This window comes from Micropterus salmoides, unplaced genomic scaffold (assembly GCF_014851395.1).
Source record: "Micropterus salmoides isolate LMB-PRFRI ecotype aquatic unplaced genomic scaffold, ASM1485139v1 Ms_hic_scaffold_3, whole genome shotgun sequence".
Classification (NCBI taxonomy): domain Eukaryota; kingdom Metazoa; phylum Chordata; class Actinopteri; order Centrarchiformes; family Centrarchidae; genus Micropterus; species Micropterus salmoides.
The window spans coordinates 18,534,352-18,557,220 of NW_024042261.1; the positions used below are offsets into that span (position 1 = coordinate 18,534,352).

At 40.1% G+C, this 22,869-nt stretch overlaps 1 protein-coding gene across 2 annotated transcripts; it reads right to left on the reverse strand.

Moving 5' to 3' along the window:
• Nucleotides 1-1,570: 1,570 nt before the first annotated feature.
• LOC119883377 (transmembrane protein 255B) lies at nt 1,571-20,730 on the reverse strand. 2 transcript variants are annotated; one of them, XM_038693999.1, is made up of 9 exons: nt 20,361-20,717; nt 18,342-18,481; nt 17,771-17,833; nt 16,764-16,853; nt 15,432-15,512; nt 15,092-15,177; nt 14,718-14,877; nt 5,378-5,479; nt 1,571-2,267 (listed from the first exon to the last, which is right to left on the reverse strand). In XM_038693999.1, the coding sequence occupies exons 1-9, from the start codon at nt 20,617-20,619 to the stop codon at nt 2,118-2,120; spliced, it is 1,131 nt and encodes a 376-aa protein (XP_038549927.1). In that variant the 5' UTR covers nt 20,620-20,717; the 3' UTR covers nt 1,571-2,117. The 2 variants fall into 2 exon arrangements, with proteins under 2 accessions (XP_038549927.1, XP_038549929.1); XM_038694001.1 differs by lacking the exon at nt 5,378-5,479 and having other exon boundaries at nt 20,361-20,730.
• Nucleotides 20,731-22,869: the final 2,139 nt, after the last annotated feature.

A 22,869-nucleotide genomic window follows, 5' to 3' on the forward strand; every position in this document is an offset into this window, starting at 1 on the left:
CAGAATATTTCCGTTTTTTCACTTCTTTTTTTTTAACAGTGTATATAATTTGCTTTGTAGCATAAAGGGAACTACAAACTCCATCTCATTTTACATCCCTGTTGTAATATGATTTGTACCTTCAGCTTCAGTTCTTCATAACTACACATACTTTTCTTCTTATCCCTAATTTAAGGAGATAAAACATTAAAGCAGCATTGTGAATATGAACAGAATGTTTATCTGTATAACTTTGTTTTTTTATAAACTTGTTTGGACAATTATGGACATATCTGTCTATCTCTGGAAAACAAAGCACTATAAATTATAATCCCTGCATGATAAACCTCTCACCATCTTTGACTGTAAGTCAGGACCTCAGTGTCAAGATCATTTTATGGAGGGAAAAGTACCCTGTAATGCCCACAGAGCTGGCGTACTGTCAGTCCTTTTTGTTTTTCCCAACATCTTGTTGCCAGACCTACCTCACAGTCCTCAGGCTTTGCCATGTACTGTGTTCTGCATCATCTGCTTCCTCATAAACACGAAGCGAACTGCGCTGCAGAAAACGCATCAAACAAACAGGTGTGAATATTTTTCTCCTATCTAAGTCTAAAAGTATCTTATATTAGCAAAGTAATGAAGCAATTTGGTTTCTGTCCAGAGTTGTATAAAGATGTTCTGGTGTGTATTGGTTTAAATAATTTAGAAAAATGGCACGTGTATTAACCCAGCACCGCAACAAAATGTTGATATGCAATGATAGAGGCAATTTACTTTAAATGTACAACCATTTGAAGCTATTAACGTCTTTGAGTTGATGTCAACCAAGTTACATTAAAGGGATTCAGCCAAAATCTGGATTTGTAGATGTCATCACTGCAAATGTGAACAATACAGTTGAGTTTCAGTTCATGTTCATATCAAACAAAACTTTCACTGGCTAAGCTTTCAACAAACCCTCTCACAAGAAGAAAGAAACAGCCAAAATGACATGAGCGTGTCCTTAAGTAATGCATTTGATGTCTTTTATACCTTGTTTTGTTTTATCTACCACGTATAAGATGACTTAAAGAATCCAAACCATTCTGTTTTGGATCTGGATCTTCATCCTCCAGGGGAATCAGCCTCACCTCTCCTCTCTTTCTCTTGCCCTTATCTGCATGTTCTCCTTGTCTCTCTTGCTCCCTCAATGTGTGTCTCTTCCTTTCTTCTCCCTGAATGCTGTGATTTAGCTTTGCCTCTAGTGTGTTTGTGTAGTCGGTCCTCTTCCAGGTCTCTATGGTGGAGCGGAGGTGGTGTGGCTCAGGTCCTGATCTGTTTGAGGATAACTGAAAGTGCTTGACGTCCTCGTGGATCCAGGTTCCTAATTTATGTTTGCAATCTACAATTTTGTCACCCTAATTGTCCGTACTGTAGTTTTACTGTTGGTCTATTCTGTACGCACATCTGTTTCCGCTTTAAAAGGTTTTCTTAGAGGAGTTTTACCTCAATTGAATTGAGGGTCTTGTATGCTGTACAGATTGTAAAGCCTCTTGAGGCAAATTGTGATTTGTCATATTGTCATGTATATAAATAAAATTAACTTGACTGTTTTGTAATTCATTTATTTAATACATTTTTGTTCAGTGATTAATCCCTTGTAACGTATAAAAAACAGTTAGTAAAATAAACATTGCATGTATGTATGTAAATCACATGTTTGAAGGCCTCATAGGACATAAATCAACAACAATACCAACGAAAGCACACACACGCCTAATATTTATTACAAAAACGTGTGTCTGATTAAGTTTGGCTGTGTGAGAACGTCACGCCATTTTAGACGATACCTTTTCATGAAGTTTAACTATTGTGTATGGTTTCACTGATGTTCATGAAAACCTGAATCGTAGCTTCTTATACACATGCGTTGACACATTTATATTACATATTATATTGAAGACCTTTATGTTTTTGAGCAAAATGAAAATTTAAAGTAGCAGGAGGCACAACAAAATCTTTAAATTTCTGCATGACGTACTTTTTCCTTTCCTTACAACATCAATACTAATAAAAAAAATAAAGCTGTTTATTGCTTTCTGCTCTTTCTGTATGTGTTTTTTGGTTGTTTTCTGGTTAAACCCTGCTGGCCGTGCTCAGGCGGAGAGGTTGTGGATTCTGTAAGGCAGCAGGCTGGTCAGTGGGGCGAAGGGAGGAGGGTTGGACTCCGTGTGAGGAGTCATTGATGAAGGAAAACTCTGTGAGGCAGCTGTACCTTCAGCTGGAGGGAAATACATCGAGGCCCCCTGCATGAGCAGGACAGGACATAGGAAAGAGAGAAATAGAGGATGGAAACAAAGAAAGAAATTGACCACAGAATTCAAGTTCTTTTCTTTTTGTGTATTAAACACTGTATGTTGTGATGATCTACTTACAAGCGTTTTACAAGCTTTCAAAAACACCTCGCTATTTCTGTTTTAGGTCATTAATAAACTTTCACTCTCTACTTTTATGTTTCTATTGATGTGAATTCCATTAAACAGCCCTGTTGAGGATTATAAAAACTGGTTTATTGTTCTGATGAAAATAAAACATTCCTGGTGGTAAACACGTAGGCCTAGCTTTATTGCACAGACTGAAATGCAACAGCCGAATAAGTTGATCAAATGTGGGTGGTCAAGTTTGGAGCCCTCACCAGTCTTTTTCCACCTTCATTTTTTATCTTTTTTGGAAATGTTTTATGCACCCTGCGGTAGAACATTACAGAAATGTATGTGTAACTGCTAAATCGCTGTTAAATCATCTGTTGAATAACTCAAAAGGGTTGTTACCCTGTTTGGCATGAGAACGGTTCAGTAGTAAAGATTAAAAGTGTTTCTTTATTAGACACACCCTGCGGAGATTTAATTTAAACAACGACAAAAAAAGATTTTACTTTCACTTTTTGTTTCTTCTTCATTGTGTGTGTCCTTAAAGGGAGACACTACAGGAATTGTCTACAGAGTCAAATAGACAAAGTTTAATGTACTAAAGAAATATGTTGTTGTTATTAAGAATTCAGTCACTAATAATTACAATTATGATTGTATTTATGATCTGATCTCATGCTGCACACAGTATCTTTTTTGATCAAGCATCATTGTGTCTCCTGTGGCTGCTTCACAATAGATGTAGCGCCTTGTTTTGCCAGTTAAATGCATTTAATATGAAGCAGCAGCAGTAGGAAACGTTGGCTTCGCATAAGCAGCAACTTTATACAGCTCTGATACAGCGTCCAGCAAGGGAACGGTAAACAGTGAGGCCGATAATCAGTCATAAAATTACAGACAGTAATACTGGATTACACGCTGCATCATTTCCTGTGAATCCCTTGTGTACAATTAGTTAATTACTGAATGGAAATACAATAATAAATAATAATAATAATAAGAAGAATACATCTTATTTATATAGCGCTTTAAAAGGTTCTTAAAGGCACTTACATGGTACAAAACAAGATCTGCACCCGCAGACAAACACATGATAGGCAACACTGGGTCCTGCTCATCCAAACTTTACCCTCCAGCACAACTAGTGGTAAAAACACTCAACAGGGTACCTCTAAAGAATGCTTTGCTGTTTTGAGGTCAATCGAGGACAAACATGCAACATGATTTGCATGTAAATACCCCTAATTATGTAAATCAAGCTGACAGGGAAAACATCCTGAAGTGTGATTCTGGAAACAGTGAGACATTAATGTGACCACTGAAGTTCATGTTCATACCAGAACCAGCTGCCTGTGTTTAGACACATATTTCCACCTGCCTTTAAATTTAAAATTTAAATGTGTAAAGCCTTTTGTATGTCAGTTAGCATTGTGACTACAGAGAAAAGAGATTCTGGGTAGTGATGGTGCATACTGAATGTTTTAACTAGATTCATGTGGGGTTTGTTTTAACAGCAATGAACCAAACGCCTCAAGAAACATGTCCTAATGCAGCACCAACATTCACTCATAAACCAAAGAACAGGATGAATGAAACCTTTGATTTACACCAAAAACAACACAAAATATATATCACTCACTCACTACAATAACTACAACTGTAGTCATATAAACTCTAATTATTGAAAAGGTATTATTATTTTGATTTCAGTGACCTTCATGAAATAGACTAGAAAAAACAGACCAAATATTTCTAAAGCTATACTAAACCGACTTTAGTTTCTATCAACTAAATATGATGAAATTACTAAAATGTATCTAAAACTAATACAGTTCTATATTAAAACAGATGCCAAAACTACCTGAGGATAACTAGGATATTTACATAAGTACCACAATTTAAAGGATACAAACTACTCAATTCCTAAATTCAAGATATCTTGTATCCCATCAAGTCTTGTTTCACTTTATAGGTATTTAAGCAACTGACTAGTGTCCATTAAATGGTTTCTTTTGATGTTTCTTTTGAAGTTTTTGTGACAGTTTGTAACAAGGAACAAGGCTCATGGGAATCATTTGAACCCCGTTCTGAATTGAAACGCACAGAGAAATCAGTAGGATACTTGGTTATATAGCCTACATGGTGTTCATCAACCAACAGTCAACACTCTAAGGCAGCGGTTCCCAAACTTTTTAGGCAACGCACCCCCTTATACATCTTGACCGGGTTGCTACACCCCAAAAAAACCCTCTCTCTCTAGGTTGGCTTACACACACACACACACACACACACACACACACACACACACACACACACACACACACACACACACACACACACACACATATATATGTGCAATAAACATCAAAGATGACAAGCAGTGCAGTGTCCATGTTACACCAGTGTGAACATACCTGGGGTTTCACTCAGTGACACTCCTGAAAGTGATGGCTTTTAAATCAGTCACTCTCCCCTTACCCACTCACTGCGCTAAACACATCCGTCTTCTCTGTTTTTTCACTGCAACTCTGCATCGTGATGTAACGTTATATTTATTACTTTAAAAAGTAACAGTGGCAGTAAAACTTTTTCTCATAATGTGATGGTTAAACTTTGCAATCAATCCACATTTCTTCTGCGTGCCGAACCGTTGGGGGGTATTTTCATGACAAAAAAAACCTTTCCAAACATCTCCCCTCTCTTTTCTCACAAATCTCACCCTGTGAATAGCCTCATAAACAGATACCATGAACAAAAAGAGGATCCATATGAGGATTTGTAAGTAGCCTACAGCGCTGGTTGGCTCAGCCAAGCTCGCGCACCACACTTTGGGAATCACTGCTCTAAGGGATGTTTATTGGGTGGATGTAGGGTGTAGATGAGGAGGTTTGTGTCAGTTTCGTGACTGTTAAGATGATTAGTCTCAAGGGCGGAGGTGAAGACAAGAGAGATCAAAAATGAGGAGACAGCGTTGACCGCATACTGACTGGGTGGAGCTGGCCAACTGTGTGAGTGTTGGCGTCCATCAGCAGAGGAGCTGTAGGAGAAGACGCTGTGCTCTCAGAGGGCTCAGGAGGGCTCCTGCTCCTCTGACACAAACAAAGAGAAACACACACACACACACACACACACACACACGATATTATTGCAAGTGCAGTGTGCACACGTGAAAACACTAAAACAGTCACATTCAGCCATTACAAGTGAATGATATAGATGATTAAGATGGTGGTTTTGGCCACGATCATGGAAAGTATGTACATGTAAAGTCAGCTCAGGATATCTTATTTAGAAATTGAATGTCTCACCTCCCACAATGATAACAGGTATGACTGAAATCTATGCAAATCTACATGTGATCCAATAATTTGGATAACTGAAAACTGAAGGGAGACAACTTCAATCAGTTCACTCAGATAGACTTATAGGTCATGGAACTGGCTATATCCTGTCTAACATTGTACAGTTAGATTTGGCAGAAAAGGCTCTTTGAGGGCAGAATCCAAGCGGTAACAAGATTCTGCTGGAAGAAATGATCCTTATGAAACACACACATGACTAAAGTTTCTTTAAAGAACATCCATAGTTATTACCTATTAAGAGTTAAAAACCTAGTTAATCTGCTTCATCAGGACTTTGTGTGTGGTTTGATCAGTGATAGTGGCCTTGCAACATAAGCAAACCCTGCAATAATTTAATTTAAATGTCGCTAAATCTTGATTGGTGGACAAACATCACCTTTTCCAAGGATTTCATTGCTCATAGCAAGAAGCATATTGAGAAAATATGTTTCCAGGGCCTTTAAAACATCAAAGCCAAAAATTTGCCCTTAAAATGTAATTTCTGTCTTTTTCAACCTGTTTTTGTGGCTATGTGACCAACTGGAACAACATTTGACAACAAACTGACAACATTGTGGTAATGATCCCTACAGAGACAGACCTTTTTTAAAGAGTAGGATCCTTTTCATTTAAACAGAAACAGTCATTGAAAAGCCACCACACTCGTTTTACCTCGCAGCACCAACAACTCACAACTGATATTTTTGTCAAAGGAATCTGGTAGCTGTGATAGTCCGGTTGTAACGCAAGCGCTGCACACCTGCATAAATATGACTAGACACTACTAGTCAGCTGATGGTGTAGAGTAAATGAAACCAATTGAGGCCAACCAGCTAACACTAAGCTCCATCTGTTAAATGTGTGATGATGCTGAAAACTTACACATTATTCTGCATCCTAGCTGCTTTAGCTCTGTTTCGTGATGAAAAAAAGAAATCAAGCTTTGATGCAAGATTATTTGATAACTCAAATGAAGTGGAGTCGCTTCAATTTTTCGATGTTATTAGCCACACTTATCACTCGGTGCACACAGTTAGTGACCAAGCATCTTTTTCATAATGCAGCATACACTGTTCCATGCAAAAATCTGTTTTTGTCTCCATTTGGGTGGTCTGTCTGCAGCACATTTGAGGTTGAGGTTAGATCCAAAACTGCTGGGAGGCTACAAATCTATAACTTTAAAAAACTGTTAGCTTCCCTGTCTTTTCTGTAATAGAATATCAGCACAATAAAACATATACAACATCTGCCAAACAATTAATGTAAACATATTTACATGACAACTAATCATCTCGTAAGTTATGCAGCAAATATTGGACGGACGATTCCCGATAATAATTTGTCACTATACAGATCTGGAAACGCCTGGGACTCTAAAATTAAAAGGGAGAGTCAGCAAGTGACAGAAAGTATTGAATCATATTAAATTTAAGAACATGTGGAGGAAAGTCTGAATGCATTCCTCCAGTGAAAAAACACACTAACAACTGATTTAAAGATAACTAAAAGAACTATGAGTGTTCGGGGAGTCTAATTGCTAAATTGTTGGAGATAATGTTGTTTACAGAAATGAAACTTTCTGCATGATATAATGGAAAGATAGTAGTTCTGGCAGCATGCCGTGAAGGATGACGAGAGGCTATATATGTGGTCTGTTGGCCACACAGCTTAGGCTCACTAAGGCCAAATCAGCTCCATCTCTGGCAGTACAAAGCTCAATGAACTCTTCATAGACCACAGACAAGCTGAATCTTTGTTGTTTTCAGTAGGCAGGCTTGACAGTGGAAGCCAAATGTTTTGTTGACCCTAGTTTTTGTCCCTGTAATGAACACTAAAATCTCCTTTCAAACTGAAAAACCACAGTAACATGATGAACATGCAAAGCATATTTCAACATAAAAAACTAGAGAAGATGGTTCTTTAGGCAGAATTTCGTGGGAAATGTGTCTTTGACTTTGACTTTACAAGAGGAAGCTGCAGGAGGAGGAGAGAAGGAATGCTTTGATACATCTCACTGATGGATGGGGGCATAGCATGCAGAGACAGTCCTGGTTAACACTGCTGATAACTAAAAGTCCATATTCTTACTGCATGGAGCTGGAGGAGTGTCAGGAAAGACAGAGCTCTGGCTGCAACAGCAACGGGGAAAAACATGCACTACAAGTACATGATCTCGATAAGCATTTCTCATTCTGCCGGCTGTAATGAGAGGGCGATGATCATGTTTAGAAACCTTTAGGAATAAAAAAGCCATTGGATAGTGCTGTGTTACTGCATTATTCACCTTTATTGTGTATTGTGTTGTTCTTGCAGCAAAATGAATTTATTTTTGTGGGGAAATAAAGGTCTGAAGTGAACTGGACATAACTGTGGATAGCTTTAAAGCCACACAGGCTTCAGTCTATTGCAGATTACATTTTTGAGCTTATGTCTTTCTGTTTTTTTCTAAAAGACCTAAGGAACTTGGTGGGACCAAGGCGAGCACGCAAACCGCTGCCCTGCTAAAACTAATGCGTTGTTGTAACAAAACAGGATTTGGACAGATGTGGACTTGAATGCATATGTGAACCTATTACCAGTCTAGCGTTTCTGATTTTGCAGTGATTGTTCAACCACAGTATGTGAGACTCTTTAACATTCACACTCTCATGCTTAGTATAGCAGACTAATTTTCTTTCCCTCAAATGCGTATGTGGTGTAGAAATCATCTGGCTGAATGCTGGTATGCTGTTGAAGGAGCACCACATTATACAAATTAGATGTAGCTTCAACCGAAGACCTTGTCAAGGATTAGGAACAATCTCTGGCTGCACACTGTGTTTCCACAAAAGGATTACATAACTGAGCCTGAACATTCCTACTCCTTAGTGCTCAATTGTAGCCATTTAAAGAGGTCATTTTAATGAAATCACTTATTAATAAAACACTTTTTTACTTCCTTTTTGTCAATGGGCTCTAAACTCACTTAGAAATGAACCACACGCATGTCTTCTCTGTTGCTTGGAACAGCCACTTTAATGTGAAGGTATCGGGTCGTGATGTAGCCCTGTGCGCGCTTCAGAGCCTCTCTCAGACTAAACAGACAACACCGCAGCTAACGAAATGCAGTCCAGTAACACGTTATGTGCTGAAGCCCATCAGACCGGCGCAGGACAACACAGTGAAAGACCCATTCCCTACAGGAACAGGGCCTACTTACTGCGGTATAACTGTGGCAACAATCTCATTATAATATTCAGGCTAGCTCACTAACCATTTCGTTATCATCCAATATATTTAGCTGTGCTGACATTGCTGAGCCTCCAGTGAAAGATAAACAAATAGTAATTAGGTTAGCTGTAGTGGGTAGTTACTTAGTTTACTAAAAAGCAGCAGGCGAGCTATCACCAATGTATCACATCAGCTAAATGCAGTCAATGTAATGACCATGGATTACTTCAACCTCAAGCTGATAAAACATATTACTGTAACAGTGCGGAGGAAGTTTACCTGAGTTTCCAGCATGTGACGCTGTCTCCCAGTGTGTCTGTATATAGCGCTTTCACACTGCTTTATTTTCCGGGAGGAATGTGCCAATATGCTGGCTTGCTGCACTGTATGAAAGGTAATGTTACGGAGCCGAAAAGGGGGTCTGATCTGATCTGCCTCTGAGCCAGGAACATTGGAAGTAACAGAGCAGCTAGAGGAACATGTCTGGGAGGACAGCCACAGACGACATGCTGGTGTGTCTGCGTTTATTGTGTCATTTCTGAATGATTATGCTTGCTCATGAGTTCGAGCCGAGCATGCGTATGAGCACACACCTGGTTGCAGGTGTTGAAAACTACATATTACTACTTTAAAGAGGTCAGATCACCATTTGTGGCCTTATCACTTTCTTTTATTGGATATGTCTTTTTGTGCTTGTGTAACTGGCCTCAAGTTGTACTGCAAGGCCCTGACTCGAACCCGCAACCTCTGGTACGAGAAGCAGGCTCGCTAAAGAGGAGGCTAAAACTCATTGGTTGCTAGTGTGTCTCTTGAGGCGGCGGGGAGTGAGGTTTATACAGTGCACAGCCTCGCTGGCTACCGTATGTGATAGGGCGACTAGTCAGGCATGCCCTTAAAAACACTGGACGTCCGTTAGCTGCCTCCCTCACCCCTACCCTCCCTACCAAATGTTAGATATCCTCCAGGTAGTCAATGGACTTGTTACTGTGATGTACAGACAGTGCAGGGGTAAAACTTTATGTATGAAAGATACATTTGTTACTAATTAATAACTCACCACCCGAAGCTGTGGTTACCAGCTTATCAGGACCTGCCCTGCTCTGCTTCTGACTGGATAGCAGGAGTGGAAATGCCAAGGTGGCTGGTAGATGAAAAAATCCACTGTGTCACATATACACTTGTTTCCGTCCTTTTAATTGAGATAATAAATCAAATACAAATTTAAAGAAGAGGCCAGACTGAAATTTGAAGGAAAATTTAATTATTGCTATTAAATATAGGCTTAAGACATAAATCTAATCACCCCTAACTCTTCAACTTAAACCTCCTCGTCAGACTGTTCACTTTCTACAATCCCCCTCTTCTGGCCTCCTGGTTCTGACGGACTCAGTATTTTTTTATACAGCCTATGGATTATACTCTTGATCTCTGGGGAGGACAGCAGGGCCATTAGAAGATGTGACAGTGTGTTAGATACTGACTGGACCGCCAACTACCCAGCTAAAAGCTAAAAACACTCCTAGTACAACTTTGGTAATTAGCTCCTGACACTAGCTTTCACGCTGCCTTGTTTCACGGGGGTATTGCGCCAATATGCCAGCTTGCTGCACTTTATGAATAGGTATGGTCTGATTGTATCCGCTTCTAAGCATGGAAATTTGGTGACAGCCATGAGACAGAAAGATGGAACAATCTGTGAAAAGTCACAGCCAACATGCTGCTGCACTCCGCTGGTTCCTGTGAAGCCGGACCAATATGTGAAAGCACACATGATTGCAGTATAAAGGCCTTTTCACACGGGATAAAGCTGCAGAACTACTCAATGACACATCAAAACGGCTCCCCGACACATTTATGATGCATCGCAGACATCTGCCAGATATCTAGCATGCCAAATACCTGGAAGAGTCGGCCGACTCCACATCCACATCTAGCCAATGAGAGCAGGCAGCTGGCAGATCGGGCAAATACTTTTCACCGCAAAACACACTCTCCAGCTCTCTCTGTAGCTCGGACAATCCCTGCTATCTGTGTGTGTTAATCCATTCTTTTACCCATATTCTTTGTCTTTATAATTGCTATCTTCATAATAACAACATGCGTTTTCTTGACAGAATGTGGTTTGGAGACCTGCGTCGGGTAACAGAGCCGCTGTCAGCTCGAGTAGTGTGTGACCCGCTGTCACCGATCAGGCACGTAGTGTGAACGCCACAAAGACTTCAAGACGTAACGATAGTTACGTACTGTAACTCCAGATTCTATGAGTATAGGCACAGCCCTCTAAGGCTATTGCTATTGGGTTTACCCCTGCGCGCGCCTGCACGGCACTGAGCATAGTTGTCTACGCCCACCAACAGCGTGGGCCTCTCCTACGTCCGCATCTTGTATATATACAACGGTGAGACCCAGCCTTCGGCTCCCAAAATGCCTTTTCTTCAGCACTGAGAACCAAGGTCCAGTGAGGCCTTCAACTCAGAGGGCTGCCTATACTCATAGAATCTGGAGTTACAGTACGTAACTACCGTTTGTGTAGGCTTCGCCCTCTAAGGCTATCGCTATTGGGTTAGAGGCAAAGCAGGATGAGTCAACGCCTCATTGGCCCATACGGTCCCACCAAGCACAAAACCCACCTGCCACGAGCCATAAATGACCCATGTGTAACAGTCGGGGAACTGGATGGGTGGCCCAGCAGCTGTACAGAAGCAGAGCGAGGAGTGGCCGCTCCCCCCACCGTCCCGTGGGAGAGGGCGCACCGCACACTCACAAGGGAAAATCACTCAGCCAAAACACTCGGTACTGAGTGAGTCAGCGAGAAAGAGGAGACATCCCACAGGTAGAAACGGACGAAAGAGCACGGGGACGACCAGGGAGCCGCCATACAGATGTCGTCTATTGTCATCCCACCGTGCAACGCCACAGAGGATGAGACACATCTCGTGGAGTGCGCCCTGATGCCGTCCAGAGGGGACTCACCAGCTGACATATAGGCCTGTGAAATAGCCTCGTACAGCCAGTGAGACAGGCGCTGCGCCGACAGGGGAAGTCCCTTGGACTGCTCCCTGTAGTGCATAAACAGGCACTGTGAACGGCACCTGGCGGCCGTGCGCGCCAAGTAACAGGACAGTGCACCCACTGGGCAGAGGAGGTGGGATGTAGTGTCGTCCTCAGACCCATGGGGGGGAGGAAAGAAGCCCGAGAGAGTAATCACCCTCGACGGAAGGAGCTGGTGAAGCTCTTAGGCATGAATGCAGGACTGGGGCTTAGGACAGCCGAGCTGCCTTCATCCTTAATCCTGAGACACGACGGAGCCACAGAGACGGCAGCCAGATCGCTGACCCTCCTGGCCGATGTCAGAGCCACAAATAAGGCGACCTTGGCCGAAAGAAACTTCAGGTCCGCCGTCTCTAAGGCTCGAAAGGGGCTTGGATTAGCTTGGATTAGCGGCGTAAGACCAGCGCCAAATCCCACTGTGGAACAACAGGCCTGTGCCTCCGCGCTCCTTTCAGGAAAGGCTTCACCAGGGGGTGAGCGAACACCGTCCTGACACTAAAAACCCTCGTGACAGGACGAGATGGCGGCAGCATAGGTTTTAACCGTGCTGAACGGCAGACCCCTGTCCACGAGCAGCTGGAGAAACGAAAGCACCCCCGGCAGCAGATAGGCCACCGGTTCCAACAGAGCGTTGGAACACCGACCACTTGGAGGAGTAAGAGGACTGAGTACAGGCGGCTCTCGACCCCTGGATGGTGCAAACCACCTCACGGGAGAGACCTAGACCCTCCAGGCGCTGCTTCTCAGCAGCCGGACCCACAGGGGCTGTCCGAGAAGCGGAAAACTCCTGATCGCGCCCCCCGCCTGAGAGAGGGCATCCCCCCTCCAGGGGAGTTAGAAATTATATGCCGGGTAGCCCTCAAACATTTGGCCAACAAACGGAAAATCCACCCGTATTTGGCGGGTGGTGGGTGTTAATTTCCATCCCTGCTGACTAGTAGCCTAGTCCTTAACTGAGAGGTACTGTGCATGTGGAACTCCCAAAAAACGACTAAAGAATGCAAGATACGTCCATTTAAGGGGAAGGTTTAAGTAAGTAAAGGCTGGACTACAATCCGTGTTCAGGCAGTTCAGGGGCAGTGTTTTCTGTGGGAGATGGTAACTGGACTTTGGGCTTTTTCACTTTGCAAGCCTATTACATGCACAAAAAGATATATAACACAATAAAATAAAGGGGAAAAGGCCAAAAAGCACTGTAAAGTCTCACCCAAAGCGATAACATCTGTGTGAAACTAAGCTTGAATTGCATTTAGTTTGCCTCTGCTTCATCACTTTTCTCCGTCTGCTATCTGGTTCCTGTTGTTTAGAGATTAAGTTGAACCTTGTTAAACACGCAGTGAAATAGCCTGGATCCTACTGCTGCCAAATATGTCATTTATAAGTCTACTTAATCCCTGACCATGCAGCCAGAATTGGTTTGAGTAGTTGTTTTTATTGTTGTCTTTTTATGGATGAATAAAGCTGAGTTTCTGTTAAGGGTTTAGCTGTACCTGAATACTTAAAGTAATAGCCCAGACATGAAGTTCTTTGCCTTTTAAAGCTGAACAAAGGTTTTGTTGCTGTGTAACCATCTCTGAAATCTTTGTAATGAACTCCGGGCCCCTCCTCAACTACCACTACCTGTCATTTAACTGTAATTCCCATCAGCTGATCATGGTGGGAACTGACAGGACTGGAGACTTAGTTTACACTGTAAGAATTGTTAACTATGAATCCCACATTGTGCCCGCCTTTTTGTCAGTTCTGGAAGGCACAAGGGCATTTTTGCTGTTTTCTTATGAATTTGTCCATAAACAGCTTTTGCATGCAGAACGACAAGAACTGTCATGGCTCCTTTGTGGTACAGCTGGCTGGATTTGACCTGCCACTGACTTTTTGGCTTGTCATTTCAATTTCATCAGCAGTCCAGCTAGCTATGCAATAATGTACTGCTGGCAGTGGAAGCGATTTCTTCTTAATAAAAACTGTAGAACCTGTCGTAATCTGATCCCTTAACATCTTGCAGAGTTCAATCTGATGGAAAGTTGATCTGTGTAATAGTTCAAGCAACTAGCATCCAGGGAATTTGAAAGAGTGAGTTGAACTGATATCTCATTCAGGAAATATTTATTATTGGCTGTTCTTATTTGTAGAACTACAAAGTCAAAGACAACACGCGCAGCTGAATAGGAAAGGATGCTGCACGGACTAAATGTTATGGAAACACAACTCATCTTGAACCTGTGTAATAAATTAGTAAACTAGATTTAACAGCTTTTGCTTGCATCTCTGACCACACGGTTGGGACCTGCTTTTATGCTTTTTGCCACAGTGTGTGAGAGAATACGCCATGGCCAAGTTGGGTGTGACGTCAGCATGAAGCTGAAAATTAAAGGTGGCATGAATGCACACATAGTGAGTGGAAGTCGCAAACGCATGTGAACACAGTTTCAGTCGTGGTGAGATGAATTTAGGCAATGACTCTTGCGCTCAGGCTTGTTTTGTAGTTCTTCTGGCTCCGAGTGGCCAAAAATCCATGAATGCAGCTTTAAACAAACAATTTTTGATGTTTTTCTTATTTAAACAAAAATAAATATATATAAAAAAACTCATGTATGCAGATAAAATCCCCTTTAGCCTCAGAGCCTCTGAGTACATCTTACTGAGTTACTTGCTTTTTACTGAGCTTAAATGCACCAAATGTACCATGTCCACACAGTATATGGACCTTGTATGTGTGTCTTACCAAGTCCTTGATGCTGCCCAGGACTGCTGTGGTGAGGATGCCTGTGAAGAAGGCCACGAGGTTCAGGCCGGTGAGGGTCCAAATTAAAATGTACAGAGTGAAAACTTCCTCACAGCTTCGTACTCCAACAAACTCATAGTAGTTGCTGAGGTAGCCTCCACTGCAGAACAAAACAACAGCTCTGATCATTACCAATTATTTTTAATGTGTTAGACAATAATTAATGACAAGACAAAGTCTGGACGTTTGGTGACAATTAAGTAGGACATCTTAGCAGATAATGGCTGAGAGTTTGTTTAAATTTTGATGACATGGTAGTGGTAACAATATAGGCTACTGAGATAATATCGCAGGATAATAACGCATTGTCTCACTTGGCACAGTCGTACAGGTCGCAGCAGTAGCAGGTCCCACTTCGTACTGTCATGTTACAAGACTCATTTAGATTCCAACACGACACCTGGAATAGGAAACGCAAGTTGAAAATGTAGTCTCCTGAAAATACAGAAACAACACAAATGTAGCTGAAATAGAAAACTACCTCCAGAGATTTATCTCTCTAAGAGAAAATGAGGTTATATCTGACATAAATTCAAATTTAGCTGGACCTGACCAAGCTTGCCTTAATTGTAATTCAGATTGTGATAACGTGTCTGAATTACTCTCATATAAATATATTTTCACTGTATACCTGAGTTTATAAGTTTTACTCACAGAGGTGTAGAAATTCTCATAGATGTAGCCACTGCCACTGCTGTAATACTGGCATCTCCCTGCTTTCAGTGGACGTATGTCCTGGAAAATTAATATATGAAGAAAATATCATCCATGGGGTTTCATTGCAAAACAGCACCAATTCTTTATTCAGAACAGAAACAAAAAAAACAACATAATGTAAAAGATAATCATTCATTGCCGTGTGTGCAGTCTGTCTAAAACACATTTGAATTGAGTAAACAGTGTTGAGTTTGGAGTCTGTTTGTGATTAATTTCCAAAACTCATTCAGTTCACAAAATCTTGTTTAAGGTTATCATCGCTGGAATTAGTTACTCTGGTAAAATTCACAGCAATCATGGGTGCTGTTTTTGGTTTGTGTGCAACATTTTGAAATATTTTAGGAAATACAGCATATCAGACTTTGTCGGGGAAGGAACGATAAAGTCCTGGACACTGCTCATTAAGGCCTTTGAATATGACCTGAAAACCAATTCTAAAAGTTACATATAGCCAGTGCCGAGCCGCTAAAGCTGGACTGGTGTGCTCTCTCCTGTTGTTTCTTGTTAATAGTCGAGCTGCAGAGTTTTGAATGAGCTGAAGTCTCTCTGGGGTTTTTTCTGGAGGTCAGTGAAAAGTGCGTTACAGTATAGTAGACTAATGACTACTGTTATGATTCGTACATCATGATTGACAGTGGCCCTGTTAATGTGCGACAGCCACACATATTGTTGTTTTTTTCATTTTTGTGTCAGAGCATTTATTGATTCTTGTCAGGTGTAATGAGAATTTCGACAAATATAACAAAATCTGCTTCTGAAATAAACTGCCTACCCCAGCTTTAAATGTACATGTCTTTATTTTAGAGGTTGGAAACAGGAATGTAGCTTTGCTTTTCTTTTCTAAAGTTTTTTAGGGAGGCAGCTCTCGATTAGAGCAACATCAATTACATTTAGTAACTGTCTGAAGTGTCAGAAGTCATCCAAGTTATCAGATGTCTGGATGTATTAAGCCAAAGACAACTGGACGTCCTTCAGTACTTCTACACTGATGGTGCCTCTTTGTCGAGTCCAGTTTTTTTTCTCATGTTATGCTTTCGCTGGTGAATATTATAAAGACTGAGCTATAATTTGTGGGAACTCTTTTCATGGATTAAATTGTGTAAATACTGCCAACAGAGTGATGTTGGCACACACTGCAGGGCAAAGGCTGTCCAGGTGGATCACAGTCAACCAGCACAGTGGCGTATCATTTCTTTACAGTCTACTATTACTGTTTTGTTTCACGATCCAGTACCTCTGGTGTTACACATGCATGTGCAGGTAACTCACCATGTTTAAGACAACACAGACGGCATCAATCACAAGGCACGCAAAAGAGGCGATGATCCCAAAGCTGAGGAATACGATCGCAGCCGTCAGCTGGAGCAGGAATAAGCAAATAAGCATAAAATTTGAGAATTTACATATAAAATCTTAAAAGAACAGGTAATTTGATTTCAATGGGGGCAGTTTGACAAGAATGCAGATTATAGCAGAGAAAAGGGTTGCATGGCAATCACACAGCAGTTTTGAAACCACACTTATCGTATAATTGAATTTGTCTGAAAGGTGTGAAGCTATTTGGTTTCTTCACATGGCACACAGCTATAGAGCTTCATTAACTCTTAAACTGAAGAGAATCTTGTATTATTTATATATGTATGTGAATGTCAGCGGTGTACATATCATATCTTTAATAGTTTATTCATGAATAATTGTGAGAAGGTCCGATATATATACAAGCAGCTGTAGGTTACACTATGAAAGAAATTCTCTAAATGCCTGATATCAGTCTCAGAAATATCAAAAATAATCTTCTTTGTTTTAAATCATGACTCTTCAAAATCATATTTCTGCCTACAGAACAAAGCATAGTGTGCGTGTCTCTGTAAGTTCTAGCCACTGACTGTGCAGAGTTAGGAGTCTTAACAGACTCAGCATATCTTTTCTTCATTCCTACTCTTCATCAATTACAATCTCAGTTTGCCGCATCTTGGAAAAATGTCATCAGTGGTATAAATTGAAAATGAAAACTGAAAATTCCACTGTCAAACATTGGACGTTCTTATCACGAAACTTATCTCACAATTGAAATGAATACAAACACAGTACCAAATCCAAGCACAACTGGGTCTATCCAAGAACTCCAGGAATGTAAGCCTTGTCTGGAAATGCACTTTGTGAATAGGATGATCTTGTGTTTTTAATTTTCATGACATCCCAAAAAAAATTATGACAGAGGTGTGAGCGTGTATGTGTGTGAGATGAAGAGAGACAGGAAGATCAGAAGAATATACCAGCTGTTTGCGGTTTTCTTCCAGGTGGAGTCCCAGAAGTCCCAGGAACAATCCAAGGGTCAGCTGCAAAGAACATATAAGTGTTTGCAAAATATGGTTCATTATCATAAGAACCGTGACACATTATGATTTATTTCTCTTCCAAGGGAAAGAACTCAGCAAAATGAAGAATGGCAAGGCCATGTTAGCACACAGCTATGAAAAGAGCTCTTGTCGTACAATTTTAAAAGCATACAGCATGTTTTATGTTACATACTGTTGCAAAAGGTGGTTGAAGGATATAAAATAAATCATTCAGTCATCAATTTCACAGCCTTAAATTATGTCTGTCTCAAACGAAGAGGACCTTTGGCCCGAGCTGTGAAATGAATGCTTCATAATGGATATCACATGCTGGAGGATGTTTGATATGTTTTTCAAATCCCCTGCTGATTTCATGGAGGCTGCAAACTTAAAACCCATTAAAACATTTTCAAGTATTTTCAAGTAGTGTTTTTAATCATATCAATCTGTCATCTCGCTTTGTTTCCCACTGAATAAATTATGACGTGGAATAATCGAGGGAACTTACGATAACTCCAGAGATGTAGCCAGTCACATTCAGGCTCTCTGTTCGGGTCGTTGAGTAGACTCCCAGCACCACTAACAGCAGGGACAGACTGAGCATGCCCAGTATCAGCCACAGAGATCTCCTGACCCTCACCATCATCTCTGCAACCCACAGCAGAAAGAGTCATGTTATATGTTATGTGGTACAGTGCTGCATTTTTCTATGCTTCACTTTGAGGTCAGCAAAACAAACCTAATTTAAACTGATTTAATTTCATTTTCCTTAATTTAATTGTAAAAACAAGATCAAAACCCCATGTCTCCATCTTGTTCAGTATCAAATGTCATGAATGGTTACAACTCAGTATATTAAAGTGGTGGATTTATTCAATTGCGCCTGCATATTCAGTGTAACTAACACACAAACCTTAGCTTTACACAAATAAACTTAAACTTAAATTACACCAACAAGAAAATATTCCTTCCGAAGTCCCTTCTTTGGTACTCTTTGTGGTGGACTACAGTAAATGATTGTATTCATTAGATGCCCTTCAAGTAGAGCTGTGGGTAAACAACAAAAAAAAACCATATTCATCCTGGTTTAAATATTTTTGACAATGACAAAACAAGGTCCATCAAAACCGTAGTATTTTTCCCCTTCTTCTACATTTTTTACATTCCACCAGTGCAAGGGCGTCACTTTTTTTTCTGTACCAGGTTATGGTGGAAATGTTTTTATCTATGTAAAACAAAACACAAAATTCAGGTAGCATGTGACATCTCAAAATATATAATATAATATAAAGTCATTGCAGCTCTCCGGCATTCTGTGTTGCTTTCAGTTCTGTTTCTACTGTCACACGTAGCATGATTTAGTCTTCCATTCTCTTTTGTCATGTTCAAAGGGAAAGAACGAAAAACTTGGCCATAAAGAAATTGTGTCAAGAATTTGTTAAATTTACTGATTAGTGCTGCATGTTTTTGGGTTGTTTTATAATCAGTAGCTTGTTTGTCTTAGCTTAAGTTACTTTTTTTGGACAATGTACATTTGTTTTTGTTGTTCTTAATGTGCAAATAAACCTTTTTAAAGGCATTTTTATTTGTTATGTAACTGCAAGCTATATTTCAGAATGATTTTTAACAAATTTATGCTTTAAAAAAGTGGTGGGGACAAAATCAGCCATTTGTTGGGGACATGTCCCCAGCGCCCCAGTGTAAATGACACCTATGCACCAGCGTTATTTGTCTTGACTATAGAAGGAAAAAGCCCCACACACAGCGGACATAAACTCCACCAGCTCAAAGCTATATGATCCTAATGACCACTGATACTCTGTACCTACACTGGATGTTTTTATTGTTTCTTTCTTGCTGTAATTAAAGACAACAATCATTATTCCCTCTGTGTGTGTAAAATGTACCTCTAAGTGTTAATAACTTATTTTCTTTAAAGTGTAAACTGAACCCTAACCCTTTTAGAAGAACAAAATAGTATACTACTCCATGTGGAGGAATACTGTACAAATATTATAGTAATACTGAAAAATGAAATTAAGTACAATATGACCACTATTTACTCAATATTGAATACCAAAGACATACATTGGTCACATTAAAGGGATGACCCAGATGTGACCCTCTAACTGACAGCATGCAGTCCTCTGATTATTATGTTTCTATAGCAAATTGAAGCCAACACTCTCATTAGGCTGTAACACCATCAAGGCTAAACGTTTTATCCAGCAGTCTGAGAGGCAGACATATATGGAAAAAGTAATGTCAGACTAACTGAACTAAAAGTGTATGTACATTTCTATTAGTTTGTAAGTTTAAAAATTGTTTTATACAATGTATAATAGAATATAAAAATAATTTCAGCCTAATTAGGAGTAATTAGTCTCTTTATGATAATTACACTAAAAGAAGATTGAAAATAAGGTCATGAGCAATAAGAGTAATATAGTAATTCATTTAAAATATATGTTAATGCAGCTGTTCCTGTCTCATGGTGAGACCATCATCTCCACTCCCAGTAAATTACCTGTTGCTCGGCTCTTTGGCACTGGTTTGTCCTGGCCCGTCGCTCCCTGGATCCTTGCAGTCATGATAGATCCGATCCTTTCAAATACAGATTTCCTTCTGACGGCTTCCAAGTCTGGGACCAGTTCAGGTTTCAGTTCAGGCTTGCACAAACCTTCTCCCAAAGCTCTGTGAGTCCTGAGTATCACAGGCATCTGCTGCATGGATGATGGTCTGGTCTCTGAGTCATGAGTGCGTAAATGCTCCAGCCTCTGCTGCATTCAAGGACGGTCAGAAACGTGTGGGTCTACTGCTGTCAAAACACTCCTTACAATTAAGGTTAAACAATAGCAAGCGTTCTTTGCAAAAACTAAACATATCGTTAAGGTTGTAAATCAAGCAACACCACTTGCGGGTTTAATCTGTTGCTGCAGCAGAATGAGAAGGAGAACATGAGCATGTTATGTGGGATGTGCTGTATTTGAACACAACATCTCCAGATGTTCATCAGGGGGAGTTTACATGTAGGCATGGCTGGAACTTAATCTCCTATGGAGTTCAGGGATTAAGATGAGCTTCTGGGCCCCTCTTAACCCCATGTTCATGCGCTCTCTAGGAAATGTTTACAGTTTTTCTATGATCCAACTTGCTCCCATATGTGGCAGTTTAATTTATTTAATTTAACACACTGATTTGGGACTATACAACATGTAAGCAGTGAAATAATGAAGTTCCAGGGCCTCAATAATTGGCACTAAAGCACCAGCAATGTTAAAGGCCTTAATGGTAGATGATGCTGTGTTTTCTGGTTGTTGTGTTGTGGAGCCTCAGGACAGTTGCCTGCCAGATGGCAATCAAGCCTTGTCTGTATGACTAAATGGTGTGCAACAGGAAGCAAACATTATACTGACAAATTCTTGCACAATATGTGTGATGACTAGTTAGAGATAATAAGTGCTACAATAAACTTGTAGCACTTACTTTTCCTCTTGTGCTGTTTGCTGTACAATTTATATTAATTGTTGTATGTAAATATAATTTGAAAGCAGAAGTACAGATAATGTTATAACTGATGTTTTTCTTCTGGTTTTGTTTTATTGTTACATGCATGCATGTTATATATTTTGGTGTTTGATATATAGTGGTGTCTTGTAATCACATGTGAGATGGGCCAAATGTTTGACATGTCATGAAAATAAAAGATAGTCTAGTCTAAAAGAAGTCTAGCTAAACAATGAGCAAAAACACAACATCATACTAATCAACAGTATATCCTTCTAATGACTCTGTTTCACTGAGTAGACTGCACTCATTACATCAGGTTACACCGACAGGCATATGACTTTTCCTTACTCTGATTGCTTGCACTTATAGTCATGATGGCTACGATACTGCCTCATTGCTTCGCTCTTGTCGTTTTTCAATTCTGCACAAACAGATGAAGAAACATAAAATTTTGTGTAAACTGTCCTCAGAGCGGAACAGATTTTTTTCAATGACTCATTTGTTTAATTAACGATAATGTAGCCTCTGGAAGACCCCTAATTTATACGCACTAATAACATTTTTCTTTTCTTTGTGACCACCCAATCATCATGGTAATCAAGCAAATCCCAACAGCCAGCTGGACATGGTTACAAGAAACTCTATTTAGAGCTGTGCAATAAATAAATCATTTTTATGGAGCACAACAGACAGGTTGACATATTGAGATAAGAGGAGAAAGCTCTACTTTGCCTGGTTCGTACATCTCACGCGTCCAGGGATTTGAAGATGTGGTCATGACAAGGCCAGTCAGCAGGATCATCAAGCCAAGCTCAAATTTCATGGATGTTTTTTTAAATATTTTAAAAGTCATTGAAGAGGAGAAGGTGAATGGATTTTTTTTTTTTACTTTCCCCTGGTGTTAGTATTGATGTATTAAATATAATCATCTTTTACATCTTGTCTGGTATTAATGAGCTGCCTGAAATCTTCCTGAAGGAGCAGTACCTCCCAAACCTGTTACAGTATTGAGCTTACTCTGATTCTATGTCTGATCTTCAGAGGGAGGGCTGCACATTGATTGATTGATCATATATATTGGAGTTCAATGTGATGAACTGTTGAAGATGCACTTATAACAGATATAACACACATGCATCTCCAGACTACCTCTTACTTCTTAACACACATTCATTTTAACTGCATGCCATCATAAAGACATGTAAATGTTCTCCACTGTGAGGTGGATTTTAGAAGACATATTGCTTTATTGGAAATGTAATGCTGAGCCAATAAAAATCATGAAAATTTGAATTACTAAATCTTTAAAATATCAACAAAACGTGAATAATGCAGACAGAAAAAAAATCATAAACCGAATAAATGAGAGTTTCATACCTTTCCACTTGGTTATTTAAAGGTCCATTAAATTATGTTTTTAGGTTATTCAAGAATAATCTAATGCTAGGATGCTCCTGATTGGCTTACAGAGCTCCATTAAAAAAATTTGATCAAGACACCTTAAATATGGTTTAACAGTTCATGAT

Bases quoted from the DNA above. Each gene is read 5' to 3' on its own strand.
- LOC119883377 (XM_038693999.1), bottom strand. From the start codon at position 20,619: ATGCAGCAGAGGCTGGAGCATTTACGCACTCATGACTCAGAGACCAGA. The intron at 14,878-15,091 runs GTGAGACAATGC...TTTGTTCTGCAG, and splicing joins GACCTGTACGACTGTGCCAA to TGGAGGCTACCTCAGCAACT. The intron at 2,268-5,377 runs GTCAGTATGCGG...CTGCTCATGCAG, and splicing joins CAGTTGGCCAGCTCCACCCA to GGGGCCTCGATGTATTTCCC.